The sequence below is a fragment of the Gorilla gorilla genome, chromosome 23 (assembly GCF_029281585.2).
Source record: "Gorilla gorilla gorilla isolate KB3781 chromosome 23, NHGRI_mGorGor1-v2.1_pri, whole genome shotgun sequence".
NCBI classification, from domain to species: Eukaryota; Metazoa; Chordata; class Mammalia; order Primates; family Hominidae; genus Gorilla; species Gorilla gorilla.
Window position 1 is genome coordinate 34330243 of NC_086018.1, and position 26722 is coordinate 34356964.

General features: G+C 49.8%; 1 protein-coding gene across 2 annotated transcripts in view; it reads right to left on the reverse strand.

The window, feature by feature from the left end:
• MYH9 (myosin heavy chain 9) overlaps positions 1–26722 on the reverse strand; it is a 105128-nt gene that overhangs the window by 51656 nt on the left and 26750 nt on the right. For both annotated transcript variants that reach the window (XM_031005427.3, XM_063704929.1), the window contains exons 2-3: positions 14393–14744; positions 6882–7038 (exon numbers count right to left, since the gene is read on the reverse strand). In XM_031005427.3, the coding sequence (XP_030861287.1) occupies positions 6882–7038; positions 14393–14725 (490 nt within the window). In that variant the 5' untranslated portion in view covers positions 14726–14744. The remainder of the gene's footprint in view (positions 1–6881; positions 7039–14392; positions 14745–26722) is intronic.

The following is a 26722-nucleotide window of genomic DNA, read 5'->3' on the forward strand; positions in this document are numbered from 1 at the left end:
GATAAGTCAGGACCGCGTCTGCTATCGCGTTCCAGTGTGTGGCGCGGTCGCTGCAGGGGCGGCTGTGACAACTCACTTCCTGCACCTGGACTCTCGGGAGAGTGTTTTTGGAGAGATTCAAATGGCTGCCTGGAAGATGCATTTGGCCATCACCTTCATTAAGCGAGCAGGAGTGTGGACGGAAGGAATGAGCGATTTGAAGCCTCCGTGGAAGGCGGGGCTGTTCAGTCAAGAAGTGTTTGGACTCCTACTGCCAGCTCTAACAGGTACTTATCGCAGGCATCACACACACGGCGTCTTACTTCTTACCATGGCCCTGCCCGGGAGTGTTATGAAGCCCAAGAGGAGGACAAGAGGACAAAGGCTCAATTAGAGTGAGTTGACTTGCTCCAGCCAGGTTGCAGTTAGGAAGCGAAAGAGGCAGATTCCTGCTCTGTCTAGTCCAAAACCCACAGTCTCTCCTCCACGACACACTTCCTCTTGCTCAAAGGCAATACGTGGCACTTTTCCCAAGTCTAAGGCTGAGACAGGCCCAGCAGCCCCTTTTTGGTGCCCTATAGAAGTGCTGTGTCATCTATCAAAGGCCTGTACCCACCCCAGAAGCTCTCAAGGCTCGGTGGGGCGCCCCTCCTCTGTGCTGGTCTCTCGCTCTCATCTTGAAGCTGATTTGCTTGTCTCTGAGCACGAGACAGTCACCTCCTCCAGGCAGGCCCCAGCCTGCTGTCTGTACACTCTCTGCAGAGTGCCCGGCACACACACAGTAGGTGCTCAGCTCAGCCAGCACAGAGAGACCAGCAGGTGCAGACACAGAACACGCCCCATCTTGGAGAGCCCACGCTGCCTCCACAGGCACATTTAGGCACACAGGGCCTGCTCCCGACCTCCCCAGCAGACAGCGGTGCCTTTGTGTGCTGACGGCTGGCAGGGCTGGCGGCCTCCCGGCTGGGTGCATTCCTGCTTCAGCAGAGTCATCCCATCTGTGGCTTCCATGGCGCTCCTTCCTCAGCTGCCTGTCCCGGTGAGTCGATTCAAACAGAGCTTTTCTGCCCCTTGAAGCTTTTTCCTGAGCCTCTGCCAAACATGGCACTTTTCCTCAGAAAGACCTTGGAAAGCAGACAGTTCCACAGGAGACACAACTAGCGGGGCAGGGAGAATGTGGAGAGAAGGAAAGAGAGGGCCTCTCCTCCCCTAGTGCCCCCCAACCACTGAGCTGGAGATAAGAATTCCTTCAAGACCAGCCAGAGAAAATGAGGGGCACCAATGCCCCACGGGCCTGTGCCAGGGTAACAGGCACCAGGACAGGAAATCAGGAGACTGCCTTCTGGGGCTGGCTCTCTGCGGGCTTTTCGACAAGCCAGTTAACATTATCTGTGCCTGCCTCTTTACGTATGAATTCGAAGAGCCATGCTCAGACGTGAAGATACACCAAAATTCTACCCCTCATTGTTTACAGAAAAAGGTCAGACACCGAGGGGCATGTGCACACTCACTGGCACTCTGAGCGGCTGCTGGGTGACCAACCACCTCTGGTGCAGCTTCCATTGGGAACCAGGGATCGGGTGGGAAGGGAGACTGGCACAGAGCAAAGGGTTAAATTGCTCTCAGACAAGTTTAGGCCTAGAATGAAAGCAGATCTGCTTCCCCCAAAATGCTGGGAACTCATTAAAATATTAATACCATAAAGTCACTGCAAGTGAACCAAACCTGGCATTCTACCTAATTCACATAGAAGGGGCTTTTTCTACTCACTGGGGAGATAACTGGGCTCATGTCAAATTCCTCAACCAGTGAGTTCTCCTGTAGAGACATACACACCTTTCCCCAAAGGGGAGACCCCAGAGGGTCTGGCCCGGGATCCAGAAGCACCATTTCCTAGGCGAGGCAGACCTTTTGCAGACCACAGCTGCTTTCACCTGAACTCTACAGCAGACCATTGTGCCTGCCCCGGGACACAGTCCCACCCCTCCCCCGCTGCCTGGCAAGGGCCAGCAACACAACGTTTATGCTCTCTCACTCTCCTGGCCTTGGCCAGTTCAAAGCCTTTGGTGCCATCACAGAGTTCCGAGGAACAGTCCAATCCCCAAGGCAGGAAGACCCAGGAACGGCCATGACAACGAATTAACAACATGGGAAAGCCAGGGGCAGGAGGGTGAACCGACCATGTCACCCAAGGCCATGCTGGGCACGTCTAGGATGCCCTGTAACTACTTACTGACTGACACACACCACCGCCTTTCTGCAAGATCCGACCTCGCCACACCTGACAAAACTCCCAGGACACCTGACATTGGCTCAGTCGTGCTGGCGCAGGTGTAGGCACCAAATGTCTTGTTTTGTAGCTAGGGCCACAAATCTCTGTCTATAAACATGCCTCGTCTCTCCACCTGGACCACCAGGGCATCCAGTAACAGGATAATGTCAAAACCTCCTGGCATTCTGGCACCTTCTGTCACCTACCTCCACGGCCTAATCCAAGGCACTACATGCTGTCATGCCCCACCCGTGCCCACGGCAGACAGCACTAATCCATCTCAGAATTCCTGCATCGAGTCTCAAATCCTTGCCAGCACAGGGCTCCAGGCAACCACTACTGATCAATCGGAGATGACACTCAAAGTAAAACTAATCTGCAATGCTTAGTCCAGTAGTTCTTAACTGGGAATAATCTTGCCCCCCACGGAAACTTGATGGCAATGTCTGAGAATATTTTTGGTTGTCACAACTGGAGAGGGAAGGTGTGGCTGGCACCAAGTGAATAGAGGCCAGGATGCTGCTAAAAATCCTACAGTGCTCAGGAAGATCCCCCACCCCCAACAGAGAATCATCCAGCCTCAAATATCACTAGTGCCAAGAGTGAGAATCCCTGGCTTAGTCTAACAATAGGTGAGTGACATATAATTTATCCTCCAAACTGGGATGCTTCTGAAAGTGAAAGAGAGTGCTATTAATAATAACTGTGGAACAACAGGCATAAATCAGGACTGTACAGGCAAACCAGTACACTGAACAGATAAAGGCAGATGGAGGTCCCCAGGAAGGGTCAAAGAGCTCCTCTCCTACAAGTCCCCAGACAGAGCCACCAACTGCCCTGTTTGGCAGAATAAATGCTAGTATGTCATAAGGCACAGCCAGCTCAGGAAGGAAATCTTTGTCTAGTTCTTGTTTAAAGAAAAAGCACAAAAGGAACTTTCCGGCTGTGCCTTTTAAGATGTAAGTGGCAGAGAACAAATCTGTTTCCCCCAAAGCCAGGTGGGCAGCATGCACTAAGACTTCACTCCAAAAGACAGGAGCAGATTTTAACAGCCTGCAGACCCCGAGGCTCCACGGGTGACACATGACCCAGGGCAAGAACCAAAGGTTCCTCTGGATATTTTTCTTTTACTAGTGAACCAGCTTGTCATAACATGGACAACTTCTGTTACTAACTTCCTCCCTGCTCCAAGAGCAAGAAACCTATTAGTATTTGCTTTGCAGGTCAGCTATATACAAAAAGAAGGAACTTTCTTTTCTTTTCTTTTTTTTTTAATTGAGACCGAGTCTCGCTCTGTTGCCCAGGCTGGAGTCCAATGACACGATCTTAGCTCACTGCAACCTCTGCCGCCCAGGTTCAAGCAATTCTCATGCCTCAGCCTCCTGAGTAGTTGGGACTACAGGCGTGCGCCACAATGCCTGGCTAATTTTTTTGTTTTTTTTAGTAGAGACAGGGTTTCGCCATGTTGACCAGGCTGGTATCGAACTCCTGACCTCAGGTGATCCACCTGCCTCGGCCTCCCAAAGTGCTGGGATTACAGGTGTGAGCCACCACACCCAGCCGAAGCAGAAGGAAAATAGCCTAGAGACGTCCTTCGTCAGTCAATGTGGGAGCTCAAGAGCGGCAGCAAGTCCAAAGCTAGCAGAAGGCAAAGTGAAAACCTCTCAGACTGAGGGTGAGAAAACACATGGACCCAATTCCTGCACGGACTGCTTTAAAGGAGGCATCAACAATACAAGTTTCCCGTGCTCACAAACGTATTTCCTATCCCTGGTCTCCAAAAGATGAAATAGCCCACCTGGCTGGGCGCGGTGGCTCACGCCTATAATCCCAGCACTTTGGGAGGCCGAGGCGGGTGGATCATGAGGTTAGGAGTTCAAGACCAGCCTGACCAACATTGTGAAACCCCGTCTCTACTAAAAATACAAAAAAATTAGCCAGGCGTGGTAGCATGCACCTGTAATCCCAGCTACTCAGGAGGCTGAGGCAGGAGAATTGCTTGAACCCAGGAGGCGGAGCCCGCAATGAGCCGAGATCGTGCCACTGCACTCCAGCCTGGGTGACAGAGTGAGACTCCATCTCAAAAAAAAAAAAAAAAAGAAATCGCCCACCTACCTGCCCTCATAATTTGCAAATCTGATCAAACCACTTGATTCAGAATCTTGATAAATCATGAAGAGACCCTGAATTGCACAGATGTACGAGGGCGGCCCCTAAGTTCCTATGAAGGCCATTCGGTATGGCCAAGAAAAAGGAAAGCTCTGGTTCTCTGCATCCTTTTTTTTGTCCCCCAATTACTTTCAATGTATGGAGCTTTCAGGCCACCACCAAATTTTTGTTGTTGTTGAACAAATAAAAATTGAATGAATCTCTTGGAGAAGGAGTTCCACAGGTTAACTGAAGACAGTCTGAAGTCCAGATCCGAAGACTGTCTCCTGCCTCATCAGTACACATTACTCAGTCTTAATGTCTTGCCTAAAAGCAAAAATGCCCAGTTGCTAGATAACCATCCCAATCCAGGATCCAAGTGTGAGAACAGGCCCTTACTCAGTAGCTCAGATCTCAAGATGACTCTGGAGTACACTTTTTGCACTAGGCCAATTAAGAGAGCTGGGAGCAAACTGACTCATAACCTCTAGAGACAAAGAATCAGACCTTTCTGGAATCCCACAGAATGTTTTTCCACCAGGCTGTTCTAGTTAGCATTTTGAAACAGACATTCTACTTTAGAACTGAAGGCCTGACTTCCTCAAGATATTTTGATAGACGTGAACATAAGCCAAAGACTCGGCCAAACTTGAGCATCCTACATAATGCATCAAGCTCAACAGTAAAATGCCTCCTTCACAGCACAGCGTGGGTGGTGGAGGACAGGCTGCAAGCTGCCACCGTAAACCACTAAACCAGGGACAAAGCGGTTAACCCAACAAGATGCATTACCACTACTGTCTAGATAGACTGCAAAGTTTAAAGAAAAAAGGATCCATATGTAATGGGACATAACAAACCACTATCCATACAAGATAGGAGAACACGGCCCTGCCTGAAAATTGGGTTTGAGTCAGGATTACATATGCCAGGTACTTGGCTAAGCTCTGAGAATATAAAGGCAACATGGGCCCTGTCTGTGTCTAGGAGAGAAAAAGAAACGTGTAAACACTGCAGTCAAATAAAGCACTACCAGGGCTCTGATGCAAATCTAGCCCAGATATTCTCCTTGGAGGCCCTAATGCTTCAGTCATGTTTTTAAAAAAAGAATAGGGATTTGCCAGGCATTGCAGGCAGATGGAGCAGGTAGGGTGTTTTGAAGCAGAAAGAGCTATTAGGGAAATGTAAGGAGTTCCACATAGCTAGGAAGGTGGGAAGGTAGGCAAGGGGCCAATTTTGAAGGGCACTGTACACTAACACAGAGTCACAGTGTTATTAGGCTAGTGCAAATGTAATCGCGGTCTTTGCCATTAAAAGTAATGGCAAAGACCACGATTACTTTTGCAGCAAACCTAATAGCTCTGGGGGAATGAGGAGCCTTTCTATGATTTGTCAAGATTTCAAATCAAGTGATTTGATCACATTTACATCCCAGAAAGATGACCAGCTGGTGGAAGCACAGGGTAGGGGGCTCTATTAAGAGTAAAGTTGGCCAGGCACGGTGGCTCACGCCTGTAATCCCAGCACTTTGGGAGGCCGAGGTGGGTGGATCACCTGAGGTCAGGAGTTCGAGACCAGCCTGGCCAACATGGCAAAACGCCGTCTCTACTAAAAATACAAAAATTAGCCATGCATGGTGGCACGAGACTGTAATCCCAGCTACTAGGGGGGCTGAGGCAAGAGAATCGCTTGAGCCTGGGAAGCGGAGGTTGCAGTGAGCCAAGATCATGCCACTGCACACTCCAGCCTGGGTGACAGAACGAGATTCCGTCTCGAAAAAAAAAAAAAAGAAAGAAAGGGAGTGGTAGAGACTGTCCGATGCTGGGGAGAGGTGAGGTAGGAACTCCTGAGAGCCGTGGACTTAGCAACACACAGGTCATACATAGGTGACCTCTGTTGGCCAGTCTGGAGAAGGGGTGGGGACAGACAGCCAGGGCGAGGGGAGTGACCAGGAGGTGGGGATAGAGGCAGTGAGCACAGACACTTCCTCCACAAAGCTTCACTGCGATGGAACAGAAGGGGCACAGAAGCCAGAGTGACAGGGGGGCAGAAGCCACCCGAGGCTCTGCATCTGTTTGTGTAGAGATGGGAAGAACTCGAACGTGTTTCTAGACTGTGGGGAAGGAGCAAGAAAGGAAGAGGGAAAAACACAAAGGGGAGGGAAGAACAGGAAGAAGAAGGGGCCTAAAAGAAAGCAGAGGGGACAGGCACAAGAGCTCTTGAAAAGTATGAGAAATTGAGAGAAAAATTAGGAAATGTATATTTTAAAGCTTCTAGAACATTCTATCAACATATAAACATGTCCTCTGGATAGCCATTGGCCCTGGCTTTCATACAGAGGTCTACAGACCTCCATGATGCACTGCCCATCACCAGCCACTAGATCAATGTGGCACCAAATGTGACTTAGCACCTGCAAAAGGTGTCGATGAGGCCTCAGGTGAAGATTCAGCCCCAGGTGGACACACACTACGTCACCCACCTTGCATCATACTCCTGTAGGCGGTGTCTGTGATGGCATAGATGTGAGGGGGCATCTCGTGCCTCTTCTTGCCCTTGTACATTTCCACAATCTCTTCAGAGTAGATAGGCAGGTTCTTGTAAGGATTGATGACCACACAGAACAGGCCTGAATAGGTCTAAAGAAAAGAGCGGCAGATAGGAACAGGTTAGGAAGTTTGACTTCAGTAGTGTACAAACTTTGCAGCAAAATATCTGCGGCTTCAAAGGACCCCTGAGTCAGCCTGATGTGAAGGCACTCCCTGATGGCCCTTGCTCCCAGTGGCCCAGCTCCCGCAGCCCTGCTGCAGGTGTGAAGCACTGGCATCCTCCTTCTGCCCTGTAAGTGAAGATCGTCCCTCTCCACTGCAGGAGTGCTCCAGCCTCATAGATCAGTGAGTGTGCATATCCACCAGGCAAGGTCCGCGGCCAAGCAGACAGCAGAAGTCCAGTTACAAAACTCAGATCCGAGGACAATGAGAGATGTCTTTGTCATCGTGAGAGAGGCACAAACAGAAAAGGGCTCAGCTGCAGCGCAGCAAACTGTAGAAACACAAATCATTCCACACTGAAGGACGCTGAGAGATAGTGAAGCTTACACCTTTCTAGCACTGGAAAAACACACTGTGTCCTAAACCAATTAGATCTTTTGTGGGATAGTGGGTCCCTGACAGACACCTCTTTCTCTGGAATCTTCTAGAGACATTCACATGCAAATCCCTCAAACACTTTAAGACTATTTCACGTCCCCTGTGAGCTTTCTCCAAGACTTCCTCTCTGGAGGGGAACCCAATTAATCAACATCCTTAATGTGAGGTACCTAAAATATACCCAATACTCCAAGTGTGACTTGATCAAATTCAAATAAGACCCCCAGAGTCACATGTCCTGAGTTCAAATCTCAGCAAGGGTAAGGTTCTTAACCTCTCTCCGCCTCCATTTCTCGATGTGAAAAACGGGGACAGGCAGAGCTCTAGACCTCATTGGGTGGTTATGAGGATTAAATGAAGCACATAGCACAGCACACAGCATAGCCTTGGAGAGTAGCTCTGGGTAGGCGAGGAGAACCATTTCCAACAGCAACAGTTTACACACATCTGTCCTTCCTCATCTTCAGGTAAATACACCTTACCTTGTGACTACCTCCATGTCTTCAGGGAAATATACTTTACCTTGTGACTACTAATTCTTTTTCTAATAAGTTTCCTGTTACTTTTTCTCCCAAGATCCCTTTCCCCCACCAAAAAAAAAAAAAAAAAAAAAAAGATTCCTAAAAGCTGCGCAAGACTCCCAAGACCATCCAGGGTGGCAGATGTTCAGTTGGGGAACGCAACCCTCTTTAAGCAACTGGAGTGACCCAAGTACCCTCTTCCTAAGAAAATGGGCCTGAGGGGCCTGGTGAAGTGAAGCCGGGACTCCACGCACCACATCACCTACGGCCCTGCCTCTGTGAAGTGATGATGGAAGGTCACAAGGCATCGGGCAGAGCTGGGAGCAGACTCGGGTCTCCAATGCCAACCTCCTTGGTCACGGAGGCCAGTTCTCCGAGCTCCTTCCAACCTTTTGTTTTCTTCATCACAAGTGGCCTGCACCTTCATTGTTCATGAAGCAGCCACCATCTGAGGGACTGCATGCACTACAGAGTCAACCCAGCCCCCTCCACCTGTGCCCTCTCCAGTCGCTCCAAAACTGGGGATGGATCTTGTGGCTGAACCCAAAGACAGGGTCCACATAGGAACCAGTCATGAAGAGAAGGCTCTTCTCAGGCACTGGCCAAAGGCTATGGCACAGGGAATTTCCAAGCAGCAATTAGACTAAAGGCAGAACCCAGAGGGCCCCAACAACCACACAATGGTATGCATTCAAAACAGCTGAGGCCACACACAGGGGCTCACACTGGAATTCTAGCACTTGGGGAGGCCAGGGTGAGAGGATCACTTGAGGCCAGGAGTTCGAGACCAGCCTGGGCAAAAAAGCAAGTTTCCATCACTACAAAAAATTAAAAAATTAAAATAAAAATGAGCTGCGTGTGGTGGCATGCACCTGTAGTCCCAGCTACTCAAGAGACTGAGATAGGAGGATCACTTGAGGCCAGGAGTTCGAGGTTGCAGTAAGCCATGATGGCAACACTGTGCTCCAGCCTGGGTGACAGAGGGAGACCCTGCTCTTAAAAAAAAAAAAAAAGAGCAGCTGAGCTTAGAAATGGACAAGCGTGTTTGGCTGCTTGGAAAAGGAGATGCAGGGCCCTTGATTTCCTTTCTTCCTGGGATAATTAGTCACTTGTTTTCCCTCCAACTACTCTTTTCACAAGAGACCAGGAAAGCTCTGAAGAAGTGTAAACACGGTATTGGCAACCTGCGGGCCCAGGCATTTCAGGAGGAAGAGACACGGGAGCCTGTTCTGGTTTTTCCTCTGCGTGAATGTTGAGTGGGGACAAGAGAGAAGGCCAGGGAGCAGCAAGGTCACCCCAGGAGCTCAGAAACAATCAAGCTTTGTTCCTGGACTTTGAGAAAACCCACACTCTAGGAAATCCAGCCCAGGAAAACCAAGGACACGTGGTCGCACACTAAGGGAGTGCCATGGAGCCAGATGTTTGGAAACAGCTGGTGCTGACAGCAGAAGGGGACCACGGGTCATTAGGACAAGTCTTTCTGACAGCTGGGTGGGCAGATGGTCCTGTGGAGTGGTCTACGGGAGCTCAAAGTTCTCTGGGCTAATCCCGTCAAAGCAGTGATGACGGAGCTAAGCCCTGCGGAATGAGCACTGAGGCTCAGGTGGGAGGAAGGAGATTCACTGGATGCTCGTGGAGGCAAGACATCGAGCAAGCGGCTTCGCTCCCACGCGGCGCGGCCACAACACGGCGCTGCTCCATTCACAGGCCACAGAGGCTCTTTGTGCCCATCCGCCCCCATCCCAGGGCCTCACCCCCCGAAGAAAAAGACAGAGCAGCTGTGGCTCAGAATTAGCCACGCCGCCCACAATGCTGGGCAAACAGGCTGCACGAAGGCTCCTGAGGTCATGATTTGGAAGCTTGATGGAGAGATAGACCATGAATGAGGCAGCACCTCCCCGCCCAGGCGGCCCCGCCCAGGGGCGCTGACATGCTAATAACTCTGCACCTGCTGGGGTCTCCACTAGAATGACTGCAGAGGCCATCAATGGGCCTCTTAGTGATGATGCTTAGAAGAAGGCTGGTGAGAGGCAGGAGGAACTGCACACCAGAGGTGACAGCAAGGAAGCAAAAATGAGAGTTAATGCCTCCAGCCAAAGAGTTCTAGAGAAAAGGTGTGGGCACTACCCACCACGCCCACCCACAGTAAAACCTCCGCGTGTGGCTTGCAATGGAAAGACGCAGCCACTAACACTGAGTGTATCTGAATAATGACTGTTCCCTTTCGTGGGAGGGAGAGGCCCTGTGCAAGCTCAGGCAGGCTCAGGTGCTCCACTTGTTTCAATTTATATCCAGCAGATCCCAAAAGAGACTCAAGTTAAAAAGGCACCAATAAAGAGCCAAGCAGAGAAACAGGAGTTACTTTCACTTGTAACACACATCAGCAGCCTGAGTCCAGGCCCCCAGGCCTTGCCCTGAGCCAGGTGCTGGCTGGGTACTTTAGAAAGTTCCCATGGATGCCGGGTGTGGTGGCTCACGCCTGTAATCCCAGCACTTTGGGAGGCCGAGGCGGTAGGATCACAAGGTCAGGAGATCGAGGCCATCCTGGCTAACACGGTGAAACCCCGTCTCCACTAAAAATACAAAAAATTAGCCGGGTGTGGTAGTGGGTGCCTGTAGTCCCAGCTACTCGGGAGGCTGAGGCAGGAGAATGGCGTGAATCCAGGAGGCAGAGGTTGCAGTGAGCCGAGATCATGCCACTGTACTCCAGCCTGGGCGACAGGACAAGACTCCGTCTCAAAAAAAAAAAAAAATGTTCCCATGGAATCCTCGCAGATGAGGAAGTGAGACTCCACATAGCCATGTCTCATGGCCAGTAAGGGGCAGAGCTGGGATTTGAACCAGGTCCTCGAGGCTCCAACTATAGCACTTAAGGGCTCTGCTTTACTGAGCAGAGGCCATCTCAGCTTAGTGGCACAGCAGAGTGGGTGTGACATAAGCTATAAAGCCTGCCAAGAGGAGCGCCTCCCAATCCCAGACAATGAGGCTGCAGCTCCCATGTCACCCCCACAGACACACTGTGCTTCCTTAAAGCACAGTCTGCCATTCATTTATTTGCAAGTCACTAATTCTGAATTTCAGTGGTTAATACTCCTTAGGGACAGGGGCCTTTAATTTGGTCCACATGATAATCTTATCAAGCAACAGATGAGACACAATAGGTCTGAAAATCAGGAACCCAAGTTCCAGCCTCAGCCTGGCCAACACCTGGCTGTGTGACCCTGCTTAAGTTCCTTGCTATGTCTGGGCCTCAATTCTTCCCACCTGCCATGTTACGTGGCCCGGCTGGGGCCGGGCGCGGTGGCTCATGCCTGTAATCCCAGCACTTTGGGAGGACGAGGTGGGCGGATCATGAGGTCAGGAGTTCGAGACCAGCCTGGCCAATATGGGGAAACCCCGTCTTTACTAAAAATACAAAAATTAGCCGGGCATGCTGGTGGGCACCTGTAGTTGCAGCTACTCAGGAGGCTGAGGCAGGAGAATCGCTTGAACCCAGGAGGCAGAGGTTGCAATGAGCCAAGATGGCACCACACCACTGCACTCCAGCCTGGGCGACAAAGTGAGACTCCGTCTCAAAAAAAAAAAAAAAAAAAAAAAGAAGGCTGGGTTGTAAAGGAGACTGTTCCACATATCTACTTGTTGATAGGTCTTTGATGAGCCAGGTTCATCCCCAAAGGGTGAGCATCGATGGCAGAAAACAAAGACCTCGTTGTCACAGACTGATTTAGCAATCAACAAGGAAATGCAGTCCTAGTCAGGAGTTCCGGGCAAATACAATGGCCCATGGCTCCCATTGAAGGCTTTAGCACATTGCAGGGCACTCAGAAGCATGAGTCTACCTCGCAGAAATGTGCTTAAGTCTGTCTGAAGTCACAAAGAAAATTAAACGGCTGACCCTTTGAGAGCTGCTGTCTCTGTAACAGAATGAGCCTGCCACCACCTGCTTTTATTACATATGTGACCATGAGCAAAATCCCTCAGTCTGAAAGTTGGTCTTCCCATCTGTAAAGTGGGAAGGCCATAATAATCTTTTTTCTTTTTTTTATTTGAGACAGGGTCTCACTCTGTCGTCCAGGCTGGAGTGCAGTGGTGCAATCTCGGCTGACTGCACCCTTGACCCCCTGGGCTCAAGTGATCCTCCCACCTCAGCCTCTAAGAAATAGCTGGGACTATAGGCACGCCACACTATGCCCATCTAACTTTTTTATTTTTTTGTAGAGATGGGGTTTCACCATGTTGCCCAGATTGGTATCAAACTCCTGAGCTCAAGCCATCCTCTCATCTTGGCCTCCCAAGGTCCTGGGATTGCAGGCATGCACCACCATGCCCAGCCTATAATAACCTCTTCATGGCTTTTTTCCACTAGGTCAAAAACATTTTGAGGACTGTTTTATTCAGCCCAAAGTTCAAGGTGGCTAGAGCAACATAAAGAAATAAAGAGCTATTTTAGGAATAATAACAAGCAGATATTTCTTTCCCACTGGGGACAAAACCAGAAGGAAATATCTTTGAGTTGAACAGAGGAATTTGGGGTTGATATTGGACAGGACTTTGTGACCCCAGAGCCCGTTGCCTCTGGGATGCATAAATACTCATCTCCCTGTCTCCTAACTTGGTGATGGACTGCGTTTCTGCATTTTCTTTCTTGCCAGAAGAAAGAAAATGACGCCCCTGATCTGCTGCATGTGCTGGCCCTTTGCACATGCTGCTCTCTGGACTCTCAATACACTTCCCCTTGGTCAAGCCTGGCAAGGGACCAGCACTAAAGTGCTGGACAGAGTCCCAGAGCAAGTCTTACTCTTGGTGGCTCACCTCTGCTCAAAGCACACTCCCTAGGGAAGTAACCCACACCAACAAGCATCCGTAAAGAACAAGATGGGCTGGGCACAGTGGCTCACACCTGTAATCCCAGCACTTTGGGAGGTCCAAGCAGAAGAATCACTTGCGCTCAGGAGTTCGAGACCAGCCCTAGGCAACATAACGAGACCCTGTCTCTAATAAAAATATTAAAAATTAGCCAGGCGTGGTGGCACAGGCCTGTAGTCCCAGCCACCAGAGAGGCTAAGGTGGGAGGACCGCTTAAGCCTAAGAGTTTGAGGCTGCAGTGAGCTGTGATCATGCCACTGCCCTCCAGTCTGGGCAACAGAGCTACTTTGGGAGGCTGAGGTGGGCAGATCACGAGGTCAGGAGTTCGAGACCAGACTGGCCAATTAAAAAAGACCCTGTCTCAAAAAAAAAAAAAAAAATAGTAAGATGGCAGAGATACCAAAAATGGGCTTGGGGCAAATGGTGAAGGGAGAGGAGATCCAGTGATGCAAGAGGAACAAAGCAGGAAACCAGGAACTGGCACTCCCTACTTTAGAAGGAATCTACTACATTTTTAAAATGCAAAAAGCTTATTGGAAAGAAATCAAGAGATAAAGATATTTTTTAAAATATCTTTTAAAATATTTCATTATTTTAATAATATAATAAATAATAAATAAATAAAATATTTAAAATATTTTATTTTAAAAGATATTTTTTAAAATATTTTAAATAATTAAGATATTTTATTTAAAAAAATTTTTTAAGATATTTAAAAAATAAAATGTTAAAAAAGAAGATTTTTTAAAGATATTATTAAAAATAATCAAAATTCAAAGAAACAGGCCAGGTGCGGTGGCTCGCGCCTGTAATGCCAGCACTTTGGGAGGCCGAGGCGGGTGGATTACCTGAGGTCAGGCATTCAAGACCAGCCTCTCCAACATGGTGAAACCCCGTCTCTACTAAAAATACAAAAATCAGCCAGGCATTATGGCAGGTGCCTATAATCCCAGCTACTCAGGAGGCTCAGGAAGGAAAATCGCTTGAACCCAGGAGACAGAGGTTACAGTGAGCCAAGATCACACCATTGCACTCCAGCGTGGGCAACAGAGCAAGACTCTGTCTCAAAAAAAAAAAAAAAAATTAAATTAAATTTAAAAAGAAGGAATCTACAACATTGACCTGAACCTTCATATTTCCACCAAAACTTGAGGACGAAGGCCAGTGGGTGGGCATCCCTCAGACAGGGCCATATTCTTCTCCCTACGTATGTTCTAAAACAGGCTTCCTGTTTTGTTTTTGGCTGCAAAGGGTAAAGAATAATGCTATAAGAACATCCCACTAGGATGTTCAGATGTCAAAGTTCAAGTATGTCACCCCAGCACTCCTTCAAGCCCCCTTCTCAACCAGAGAGCCAGGGCCCAGGCACGTGAGGGTGATGGGAAGACCCGGCCCCAGCCCGCCCCCACCTCGGGGCCCTCAGACCCACCCTGCGGGGTGCCGCGGCAGCCACTTACGTAGATGAGCCCTGAGTAGTAGCGCTCCTTGAGGTTGTGCAGCACCGAGGCTTCGTTGAGGCACGTGAGCTCTGCCATGTCCTCCACCTTGGAGAACTTGGGCGGGTTCATCTTCTGGATGTCATCCTTGTTCACCTTCACCTTCTTCCCATTCTCCACCAGCTCCACGATGGCCTCTTCGCCCACCTCCTCCTTGAGGCTGGCTGGCTCAAAGCCACTCTTGTCGGAAGGCACCCATACCAGCTTCTTGGCAGCCCAGTCGGCCTGGGCCAGCGGGTTGTTGATGAAGTTTTTATCCACATAGAGATACTTATCGGCAGCTTGCTGTGCCATGGTGACTTATAGCCAGGACCTAAGGGGGGAGGAAAAAGACAATACATTACATACAACTACGTCAGCCACACAAGATCACTCATGCTCACACCTCCTCTCTTTGCAAACTGTATAGGATTAAGACACAGTAAAACTCTATATAACCAGGCTGCACAACTTTCTTGCTCCACACTTTTGGGATAAAGATGTGCATCACTGAAAAAATAAGTTGGGCCCAGGACAATGGCTCATGCCTGTAATCCCAGCACTTTGGGAGGCCAAGGTAGGCATATCACCTGAGGTCAGGAGTTCAAGACCAGCCTGGCCAACCTGGTGAAAACCCATCTCTACTAAAAATACAAAAATTAACCAGGCGTGGTGGTGCACACCTGTCATCCTAGCTACTCGGGAGGCTGAGGCAGCAGAATCGCTTGAACCCAGGAGGCGGAGGTTGTAGTAAGCCAGCTCACACCACTGCACTCCAGCCTGGGCAACAGAAAAACAAGCTGATAGCAGGGATTTTGTTAGCAACTAATGGTAAGGTGTATCGCCCTAGGGTCAATCCACAATCAAGAAAACTATTGTGCCAAATGAACATAACAAGAGTCTCAAAGACAGATGCAATTCAAGTCACCATGCTACAGATACAAAGGTAGCAAAGTAGCCACACAGTTTGGGAGGATTTCCAACAAAAACAGGTTTCTAATCAGCCAAAAAATGCAACTGACTACAACCCCACATATAGTGGAAGTTTCCAGTTTAAAAAACTTGTTATTAGTTCATGAAGTCAACTAAGACAAGAGAAGAAAATAAAACATCAATACATGTTGCCACCAGATTTTAATTCCATCTTGATAATACAGCCCAAAAAAAGCACAGAGAAAAGATGCCAGGTTCCAAGAAACATGGAGAATGCTAAGAGTGCTTCCCCTTGGGGACACTAAGGTCAAAAGCGACCCTCACAATTCACGAGCCAAGAGAACTTAAGTTCATGTGTGTTTGCTTTTTTCAAAACTCATTTGCAAAATGAAGATATAAAATAGGCTGGGGATGCTGGCTCAGGCCTGTAATCCTAGCACTTTGGGAGGCCGAGGCAGGCGGATCACCTGAGGTTGGGAGTTTGAGACCAGCCTGACCAACATGGAGAAACCCCGTCTCTACTAAAAATACAAAATTAGCAGGGCGTGGTGGTGCATGCCTGTAATCCTAGCTGCTCAGGAGGCTGAGGCAGGAGAATCACTTGAACCCAGGAGGCGGGGGTTGTGGTGAGCCGAGATTGTGCCATGGCACTCCAGCCTGGGCAATAAGAGCAAAACTCCATCTCAAAAAAAAGACATAAAATAACAATGCCTTATATATCTGTATGGTTTTATAGTTTATGAAATGCTTTCACACATATTTCGCTATCTCGAAAGGTCTTTGTCGTAATAACTCTGTAAACCAGGTAAGGTATATATTATTACCACCAATTTACAGATGAGGAAACAAGCTCCCTGGATGTAAGGGGCTTCTCCATAGTCATCCAGTCCTGTGGCCTTTCCATGACTAACACCATCGTTATTCCTGCTCAGAGGCGCAGGCTGGGATCACCTGAGGTGACTACCCTAGTGTAAAACAGACTTCAGCTTGTGGCCACCAGAGGAGGCAGCCCAGAAGCTCACTGCCCAGCTCCCGCTGGGAAATCAAGGAAGATCAGGAAGGTTTTTTTTCCCTCTATGAGATCAAGCCCCCTCCCCTCAGGCCCCTGCAATCCAGGAAGTCCCCAGATCCAAACACGCAACACCATGGGCTTTTGTGCTTCCAGATTCCAAGAGGGACTTGGATCCCAAGGAGGCTGGGGGCATGGGAGGGAAAGAACAAAGGGAAAAATCTAGGCTGACCAGAACTTTTCATCTGGGCTCATTAGTGGTTTTCAGTCAAGGCCAAGGGGCTCCCCTGGACTCACTCCAGAAGGGGCGGTTTTCCAGGAAAAAACCTTTTTGCTGGCTCCGTTTTGCCAGGAGGGACACAAGTCCCAGGAACAGAGCTTGGCAGTGTCACCAGCTTCCCCGGCCGGTGGCTCTATTGACATTTCCCAACACAGGCAAACCCCACAGACCCTTGTGGGGGCCAGGGGGCACATCCACTCTGCAAGGACCACCCTGAGAGCAGGCCGGGCTCAGAATGAGTCAGAGCAAACAAGACAGGAACGGTGGCTGTGAACTGCCTGGCCACCCCTCGTCTTTGCTGCGGGTCGGAGGTCTAGGGTCTATACCAGGAGCAGCCCCCAGGGCACCACCAGCTTATTTTCAGCTGTCTGCACTTCCACCCTGGCCAGTCCATTCACGCAAATCCAAGGTTTCTCCCTGCCAGGTAAATCCTAGTTGTTCTTTCTCCCTACCATGTGTCTAACCACTAACCAGTCAACAGGCACCCCTAGCGTCCCAGCACCCAGGCTCCCCAAAGTCTCCCCATCGCACCCCTGCCCTGCTGAAGACCTTGCAGCAATCACAGAACACAGGTCTCAGGCTGCGGGTTCTCAGCCTTTTCATAGACCTCAAACCCACGAAGGATAACTCCATGAATAGCAGAGAGACTCACTTGAACCCCATGCCCCCAAACCCTAAGTGTGCTGCTGACCCCGCCAATGAAGGCATCTGAGGACATCGGTGCCCCTCACGAGACTCCTACCGAGAGCAGAAGGGGCAGGGGACGGTTACTAAGTACCTCCCAGCACCAAGCTCAGTTTATTCACCACCTCACCTAACTGGCAACCATCGTGGGAAAGAGCTGTCTCATCATCCCCAATTCATAAACTAGGAAACAGACTCAGAAAGGGCAAGTCACTTGCCCAGAGTTGCCCAGCCCAGGCATGGAGTGGGACGCTAACCCAGGGACGCCTGGCTCCTGTGTCTGGCCTACTCCCAGAACAATTGTGCCTGGGGTCCCTCGGAAGCCAGGCCGGCACTGGAGCTGGGCCCTAACTGTCCCCACAAGCTGAGTATGATGTGGGGAGTGGAGAGGAATGCATTCCAGAGCGTTCAACAAATATTTGCCGGATGTAATCGGGTAGGCAGGAAGGCTGAGTGAGCCTTCCCAGTGTGGACCACATGGCCCGTCAAAAAGCAGGCACGTTAGAACTCAAGATTTACTCCCTCGGCCCGCTACTGTCGGCGCAAGCTTGCAGCCCATCAGCAATGGCAGAATGAGCTCTGACTGTCCTCAAACGCTGCTTCGCCCCAGCAATGCCAACCCTAACAGCAAAGAACCCATCTGGTAGCCTGGCTTCTCGGCAGCCCACGGCCACCCTCAGGGTGCAGGGCCCAGGCACTCAGACTGCCCTGGAAATCCACTCTGGAGGGTCACAAACATCACACCAGCTGGCGGGGAGGAATTCCACCCAACCAACTGCCCTCAGAACCTCACCCTGCCCGACTTTCAGGCTTTGGTGGGAGGGCAGGGGACAGTCACAGGCCAGTGGTGTCCACTTGAAGACTAGCAGAGGCCTGGCCACCAAGCCACAGTTCTTGCAAGAGGAAGAGAGAATGCATCCCACCAGGGACACCCCCCGCCTCCAAGGACCAAGGCTCCAGCCGAAGGTCAGAGCCCCTGCTTGCCTGGGCACCTCCCTCCCAGAACTTTTCATTAAGCAAGGCTGGGCTCTGCTCAGCCTGGCCAAGGACAGGGCTATTTGGTTTCAGCAACTCTGCTAGAATGACGTGGGTTAGCAGCAGCGCCAAGATCAATACACGGGTTAGACCAGCAGGGAGAGCCGCAAAGGTCAGGATAAACAGTGGAGTTTCTATGAAAGCCCCCTCGCCCGCCTGGGCAGGATTAGCCACATTCAATGATGAGGGGCCACAGGGCTGCAGCAGAGCTGCTGTTTCCACCTGTATCCTGTGCCTCTGGGGGCGTGTGTGTGTGTGTGTGTGTGTTCATGTGTGTGTATAAGTGTGTTCAGTCAGGTTAATACTCAGACCTCTCCAGGATGCATGTGGGTTAAACCACCTTATCTATAATCCATATGCCTCATTTATGAATGGGGGATAGTAAAGAGCTGCTAAAAATTCAATAAGGGGCACAACAGCGGGATACCCGGGAGGTAGTCTATCAAACACAGCAGCCAGCGTGCAGCCACTCCTTCCTACTCTGTCCTGGGGCTGTTAAACAGCCTCTTTGAAACTTTTTTTTTGAGACAGAGACTCACTCTGTTGCCCAGGCTGGAGTGCAATGGCAAGATCTCAGCTCGCTGCAACCTCCACCTCCCAGATTCAAGCAATTCTCCTGTCTCAGGCTTCCGAGTAGCTGGGACTACAGGCGCCCGCCACCACAGCCGGCTAATTTTTGTATTTTTAGTAGCGATGGGGTTTTAGGTCAGGCTGGTCTTGAACTCTTGACCTCAGGTGATCCGCCCGCCTTGGACTCCCAAAGTGCTGGGATTACAGGCATGAGCCACTGCGCCCGGATGAAACTTTTTAAAACTGCCCATAATATAAAAGTTTTTGAAAATAAAAGAAAAATAATCCCCTAAATTCCTGAACTCCCCCCACCACCTCTCCCCGCCTTGCAAAATCAGTTTTCTCTTTCTTTTCGTGGTCCTTTCTGGACCCGGCTCATGGAAACACTTGATTTTTAACTATCAGGCAGAGGACAGAGTTTCGGATTTTGTATTTTCCTTACTTACTGTGACTATTTTCCTGTAGGGCTAGGATTTGCTTGGTTTTTGTTTTTTGAGATGAAGTCTTGCTCTGTCACCCAGGCTAGAGTGCAATGGCACGATCTCGGCTTACTGCAACCTCCGCCTCCTGGGTTCAAGCGATTCTCCCACCTCAGCCTCCTGAGTAGCTGGGACTACAGGCATGTGCCACCACGCCTGGCTAATTTTTTGTATTTTTAGTAGAGACGGGGTTTCACCATGTTGGCCTGGCTGGTCTCAAACTCCTGACCTCATGTGATCTGCCCGCCTTGGCCTCCCAAAGTGCTGGGATTACAGGTGTGAGCCACCACACCCAGCCTCAGATTTGCCTGTTAATCAATTTTATCCAACCCATTTTACAGATGATGATGCAGTGGTGGCCCTGAGAGAAAGTAACTCTACTCGGTCACACAAGCTGGGGAATGAGGACCTGAACCCAGAACTCCTGACGCCAAGGCCTCACTGTCCATCATTTAATGGCTGCACCATATTCTCAATATTCTCAAGTGTTTTTTTTTTTTTTAAGGACCACTTATAAGGTTTTTTTACCCTCTTATCTAGTATATACCATCTTTATTTTTTTTTGAGATGGAGTCCCGCTCTATCACCCAGGCTGGAGTACAGTGGCGTGATCTCAGCTCACTGCAACCTCCGCTTCCCAGGTTCAAGCGATTCTCCGCTGCAGCCTCCCGAGTAGCTGGGATTACAGGCATCCGCCATCACGCCCAGCTAATTTTTGTAGTTTTAGTAGAAATGGGGTTTCACCATGTTGGCCAGGCTGGTCTCAAACTCCTGACCTCAGGTGATCTGCCTGCCTCGGCCTCCCAAAGTGCTGGGCTTACAGGCGTGAGCCACCGCGCCCGGCCGTAGTGTACCACCACCTTGAGATACATTCCCAGAAGTGGAGTTATGGGAGAAAAGAACATGCAAACACTTCTACGGTCCTGGGATGTCCCATCCAATTGTTTTCCAAAAGGGCTGAATCGACATGCACTGCCATTTGAGCAGGATGTACACGTGAAAGCAACCAACCAGCATCATCATCTACCACTTAAAAAAACAAAAAAACAAAAAACAAAACACACACACACACACAAAGGAAAGATCTCCGTGGCTCAGAAAGTCCTGAGCTCCTGTGGGAATGGGCAGGCCAGCAAGAGGTTCAGAAGGAAGCAGGCAGCTCTCGCCCCTGGAGATGAGATTGGATCAGGCTGAGGCCATCCCCCAGCGCTTTCCTTCCCGCCGGCTTCCTGCGGGTGCCAGCCCAGCTCCAAGAAACCCAAGCAGTTGCCTTTTTAGGCCATAATCGAGCGGGACACAACCAGAGGCTAAATTAGGACTCTCAGGAAATGATGAAACTGAAAGTAAATAGGTTGACCAAAAACATCTTCTTTCAACCCAAAATGTAATGCCTCAATTATTTGCCTTCTCCCCTTCCCCCCAACATCCATATGGATCTTTTATTTCTCCCTGTTTTCCCAGAAAATACTCTCCCTCCCTCCCTCCGTTTCTCTTTTTACTTATTTGTGGGTTTGTCTGGAAAATGAACAGCTAGCACCTTAAAGACAGAATGTATTCTACTCTCAGATCTTTGGTTGAAACGTTGAGAGCATTTCCACTCCCAGACAACGAGGGCTGATGTAAACCTTTCCGTGGGCCAAGTTCTAGGCTGGGAGTGTCCAAGTCATCACCTTCACCATAAAGCTGCATAGACCGAGGGCCTGCTAGGAAGCACTGTATGTTCTCACTCAATCCTTGCAATAATTTCATGAGGCACATACATACTCATTTTACAGGTGGGGGAAATGGGGCTCAGACAAGGCACAAAACCTAGGGTCACACTCAGCCCCGTGTGGCTTCAATGCCCTGCTCCGTTTCCCCCTTAGCTGCCTTACTGGTGAGGTCAAGGGGGCTACAAGAAGCAAACAAACAGAGAACCCCCCCCTTATTAATTAAGCAGACACTGATAATGCCACCTCAAAGCTGTAAACCCCATCTCCCCATGCTGGCTTGCACAAGGGACTCCATCCTTCCGACCTAAATTGCTGGGTGCTAAAAGTAAGAAAGAAGGTGGGAGTGTGAGCTTGGGTGAGCCATTTGAGTTCTCTGTGCCCAGTCTGCCAGGAGTTGACCTAACCAATCTCCAATGGCCTTGGACACGCCAAGGCTTCAGTTCAGACACCCCAGCGGCCTCAGCCCAGACACTGGAAGCCCTATTCCAGCCTCACCACTGATGTATGCAAGCAGCCCCTCTGTTTTTTTCCATCCCCACCCCCATCCTGGAGAACACAGGTGAACATGTCCTTTCTCTTTCTACTTGCGGCCGTTGGTTTTGAGTTAAATAAAACTATCGACGTAGCTGGCTTCCATTGTTAAGAAAGATTCTTTGGGCCAGGCGTGGTGGCTCATGCCTGTAATCCCTGCACTTTGGGAGGCTGAGGCGAGTGGATCACCTGAGGTCAGGAGTTTGGGACCAGCCTGGCCAAAACTGTGAAACCCTGTCTCCACTAAAAATACAAAACTTAGCCAGGCGTGGTGGCGCGTGCCTGTAATCCTAGCTACTAGGGAGGCTGAGGCACGAGAATCGCTTGAACCCAGGAGGCAGAGGTTGCAGTGAGCTGAGATGGTGCCACTGCACTCCAGCCTGGGCAACAGAGTGAGACTCCATCTCAAAAAAAAAAAAAAAAAGATTCTTTGAAAGCAGCTGCTATAATAATGTAGAATTTTTCAAGCTCATTTGATTCACTTATTCAATCAACTAATACATAGAGAATCCACATGCAAAAAAATCATGACAAAGGCATAAAGATCCCAGGGGGTTTCTAATGAGGTCGCGTGGCAGGACGGACATGAACCTAGGTGACTAGGTGGAGTGTCCACCTGGGCAATGTGGTAGAGTAGACAGAAAGCAAGCTCCTGGGCTTCCTTCTGTCCTGTTCACTGCTGAATCCAACACCCAAATGCAGTAAGCACCCGCTAGACAGATCTGCCATGTGGATGAATGCAGAAACTCCTTGCTGTGTGGCCTTCGGCCGGTGCCACCTCTCTGGCCTCAACTGTAAATGCAGATAATATTTTATGCTGCCTTCCCTGCCTTGCAGGGCTGCTTAATGCAGCATGTATTCCTTAAATACACATAATGATGAGACGGGACACCTACCATAGTGGAACATTCATGCAGAGAGGAAGACCCACGTCAACAACCGGCTCCACCACAGACTCAGCGAAGAAGAGGAGAGGAACACGCAACTTGCCGTGGGAACAAAGAGAAAGGGACACTTCCTTGGACACTCAAGCGAAGAGTGTCGTGGAGGATATGACATTTAAACTGGGTCCTGGAAGATGGGTAGAATATTGGCAGGGAAGGGAAGAGATGGTGGAAAGGTATCCCGGGCTGAGGGAGAAAAGCAAGAGCCAACGTACAGGAAGAAGGTACGATCACTCAATAACCACATACAAAACGATGCCACGGCACTATGGCTATCTGGGGCCAGAGAATCCTTTGTGGCGGGGCTGTCCTGTGCCATGTGGGGTATTTAGCAGCAGAGCAGCACCCATGGCCTCTACCCACTAGATGCCAGTCGCACCCTGTCCCCAGTTGTGACAACCAAATATGTCTCCAGACATCACCAAAGGTGGAAATTGGGGGTTGCGGGGGAAGACAAATCACGCCCAGTTGAGCCCACTGATTGAAGGGGTTCGCATGAACAAATGCAGCACTATGAAGCCAGACCTCTCAGTCGCCATCCTCCCCCATCTCTGAAGTGCACGGGCCAAATCTCCTTAACAAAACAGAAATCCTCAGGGCAAAAGGATTCCCAGGACCCCATAAAAATGGCCATTATGGATGGCATTGTCACCAAGGAATGACAGCCCCTTGTAACATACTGCATTCTAAGAGATCTGACCTAGATTCTCCTGCTGGACTGTGCTTTAAAGATCCTGAATACCCAATTTAAAAGTAAACCAATCAACCAGGCAGAAGAGACTGATGTGCCTCCCCAGGCAGGCAAGAAGCACCTTCAGAACCTCCAACACGGCAGCTCAGCCTGCGACTCATAAGCAAAGTCACCAGCATCAAAGGGTCCAGATGATTAACGGAAGACAAGCGGGAGCCACATTTTGGAGGTTGGGGTTGGGAGCTGTTGACACAGCTGTGCCAGCTCACCCCACCCTGGGAATCCCATCAGGCTGGAGTGCAGTGGTGTGATCTTGGCTCACTGCAACCTCCACCTCCCGGGTTCAAGCAATTCTCCTGCCTCAGCCTCCCGAGTAGCTGGGACTACAGGTGCACACCGCCACACCCGGCTAATTTTTTGTATTTTAGTAGAGATGGGGATTCGCCATATTGGCCAGGCTGGTCTCGAACTCCTGAGCTCAGGCAATCCGCCCGCCTTGGCCTCCCAAAGTGGTGGGATTATAGGTGTGAGCCACTGCACCAGGCCCAAACGCTATTTATTGAATAGTTTTGGCAAATCAATCTGGATTAGACCCAGGAAATCCATGGCTTCCACCACTGGGACAGCCGGATTATTTCCCGCCCAGAGCTCTCCCCCACACCCCTTCATATATTAATAAATATATTTAAACACCTACCAACGAGCCATCTCCACCTGGTGGATGCACCATCACACCTGAACTCCCCCACCTTCTCTCCCCAGACCCATACCCTCTTCTGGGTGTCCATCTCTGGGAGACACCATCCATCTGGCCACCCAAGACAGTCACCGTAAACTCCTCCCCAGCCCTCCGCCAACACCACTGCCCGTGCCCTGTTCCAGTCCAGGCCCACAGGCCCTCCCTTCTGGACTGCTCCAACTGCCTCCCTCCTGGCCTCCCCTGCCACTTCTACAGAACTCCTTTCTGATGACTCACAAATTCAAATTCCTATTTATATGACTTCCTATTTTATTGATATTATTTGATCAGTTCAAAATGGTTCGACAGCTCCACACCTTCTCCAGAATAAAATCTGCATACTAAGCAAGCCCTCTAGGACCCCACCCATTCATCTTGCCCCTGCCCTTCCTTTTGCCACAGTCATTCCTAGCGGCATATAATCAATTCCCCATTCATACTACACTCTGCTCAGGCCTCCAGGCCTTCAAAGAAGCCAGAGAAGTGTCCTTTGTATTAGGAAACCTCTCTGAGATCAAAGCTCAAATGCTCCCTTCTCTAAAGACTTTTTGCAGCAAAAAGACGTCTCATATATATGTCCCTCCCGTCTGTGCTCTGTACTTGTTCCACTGTAACCAAACAGCTAAATACTCATTATTTGTAGTTTTATTTGAGGACAGGAATTGGGTCTCATTCATCAATTCCAAATGTCTGGCACAATGCCTGGCCCAGAGCAGGTGCTCAGTTAAAGTGTCCTGAATGAGTAAATGAGAAACAAGGCCAAAATGAGGAAGAAAGACTTAATGGGGAAGGTCCCCAGAGGCTGGAAAATCCCCTTGGGCTGTGGCTGTGCAAAGAGGGACAGGGCTGGAGAGCTGAAGGTAACAGAAGAGCCAAGTTGAAACCACACATGCATGAGGGTTATAGCCACCTAATTTGTTACAAAACACCAAACCATTTATGGACTAATTTTTATATCCTCAAAACAAAAAGGGAAAGAATGCATATTGGGGCTTTCAATCTACAAAGAGAAATAGAACTGAAGATAATTTACCGGTTTTGCATATAGTTCAACCATCTCTGTTTTCTAGAACCTTCTAGCACCCCCTGATTAACCAGTGTAGAGGCATCTACCACCTACTACCAGTCCAACATACCAGAAAGAATCTTGGCTGGCATGGCCTCTGCTCTTGCTAGGATGCCATGAGAAGGTCGTGTGCCCTCCTGGAATGCTACGCCTCCATCTATCAAGTAGGTGCTGGCAACATCAACCTTTGGTATCAACTCAGAACTGACAGACAGAAGTGGAAAAACCACAGCCATATGAGGTCCCGGTTCTGCAAATCCCAAGATAAATGCTTGTAATGTACCACGATGGAGTTTACGGCTTTGGGGCCAGACAGACCTGGATTGGAGTCCCAGGTCCCCTGCTCACAATTCCTGTGACCTTGAAGCTGTTAGCACCTCAATTTCCTAGCTTTAGAATGAGGACAAACACCACCACCACCACCACCTAACATCAGAAGAGTTGTAGCTCAAGTTCCCAGTGGAGAATGGCATGATAGGAATTTCCCTCCCAATTCCTCTATCTTGTGATTCTGAGCTATTTAATCCCCATTCTTCCTAGGAATGACACCTGGGCCCTCTGAAAATCAGTTACCAGGAGTCTAGTGACTCTTTCTGCAGGTTATATCCATCCATAGAGGACAGTTCTCAGGGACAGTGACTATAAAGACAGCAATTTGCAGAGGGAAGAGGGTTTCGTGGCCGAGTAAGGATGGAATGCCGTCTCCCTATGGCCCTCTTGCAATCACAATATGCACAAAATGTTGTAGGAAGCAGCCTGCAAAAAGAAATCTGCTTAACTTAGGCCGGGCGCGGTGGCTCACACCTGTAATCCCAGCACTTTGAGAGGCCGAGGCGGGCGGATCATGAGGTCAGGAGATCGAGACCATCCTGGCTAACACGGTGAAACCCCGTCTCTACTAAAAATACAAAAAATTAGCCGGGCATGGTGGCAGGCACCTGTAGTCCCAGCTACTCTGGAGGCTGAGGCAGGAGAATGGCGTGAACCCGGGAGGGGGAGCTTGCAGTGAGCCGAGATCGCACCACTGCACTCTAGCCTGGGCGACAGAGTGAGACTCCGTCTCACAAAAAAAAAAAAAGAAAGAAAAAGAAAAAAGAAATCTGCTTAACTCCATCCCAGGAATATCCTGCAGGAAAAACCTCTCTCCATGCTGGTCTGGGAAATGCTGGTCTGGCGAGATGGGCACAAAGCCTGTGGCAGAAGAGCTGGATTTGAGTCCAGCGAGGTGCTGACCAGCTGTGCAATCCTGCAGGCACCACCCACGCCTCGGCTTTCCCACCTGCAAAATGTCCTATCTGCTCACAGGTATGCACAAGGCCACTCTCTGCAATACACACCAGGGCTGTCAGAGCAGTTATCTACAGGGTGGGTCAATAAAGTGGCTCCTCTGTCACCCAGGGCTAATAATCTACAGCAGCCTCGACCTAGGTCCTCACTCTCCCCAGGCTAACAAGGAGTGGGGGGCTCCTCCCAGCTGCCAGTGCCCAGGAGGTAGGAGCTGAAGATTGCGGGTGGGCCCCCCTTCCCTTTCCACCTCAGGAATGTTGTTTGCTTACAGAAGAAGCTGGAACTTGTTTCCATTAGCAGTATTCCAACCCAAGCCTGTGTTGATGCTTAGCAGATAAGAAAACCAGAGAGG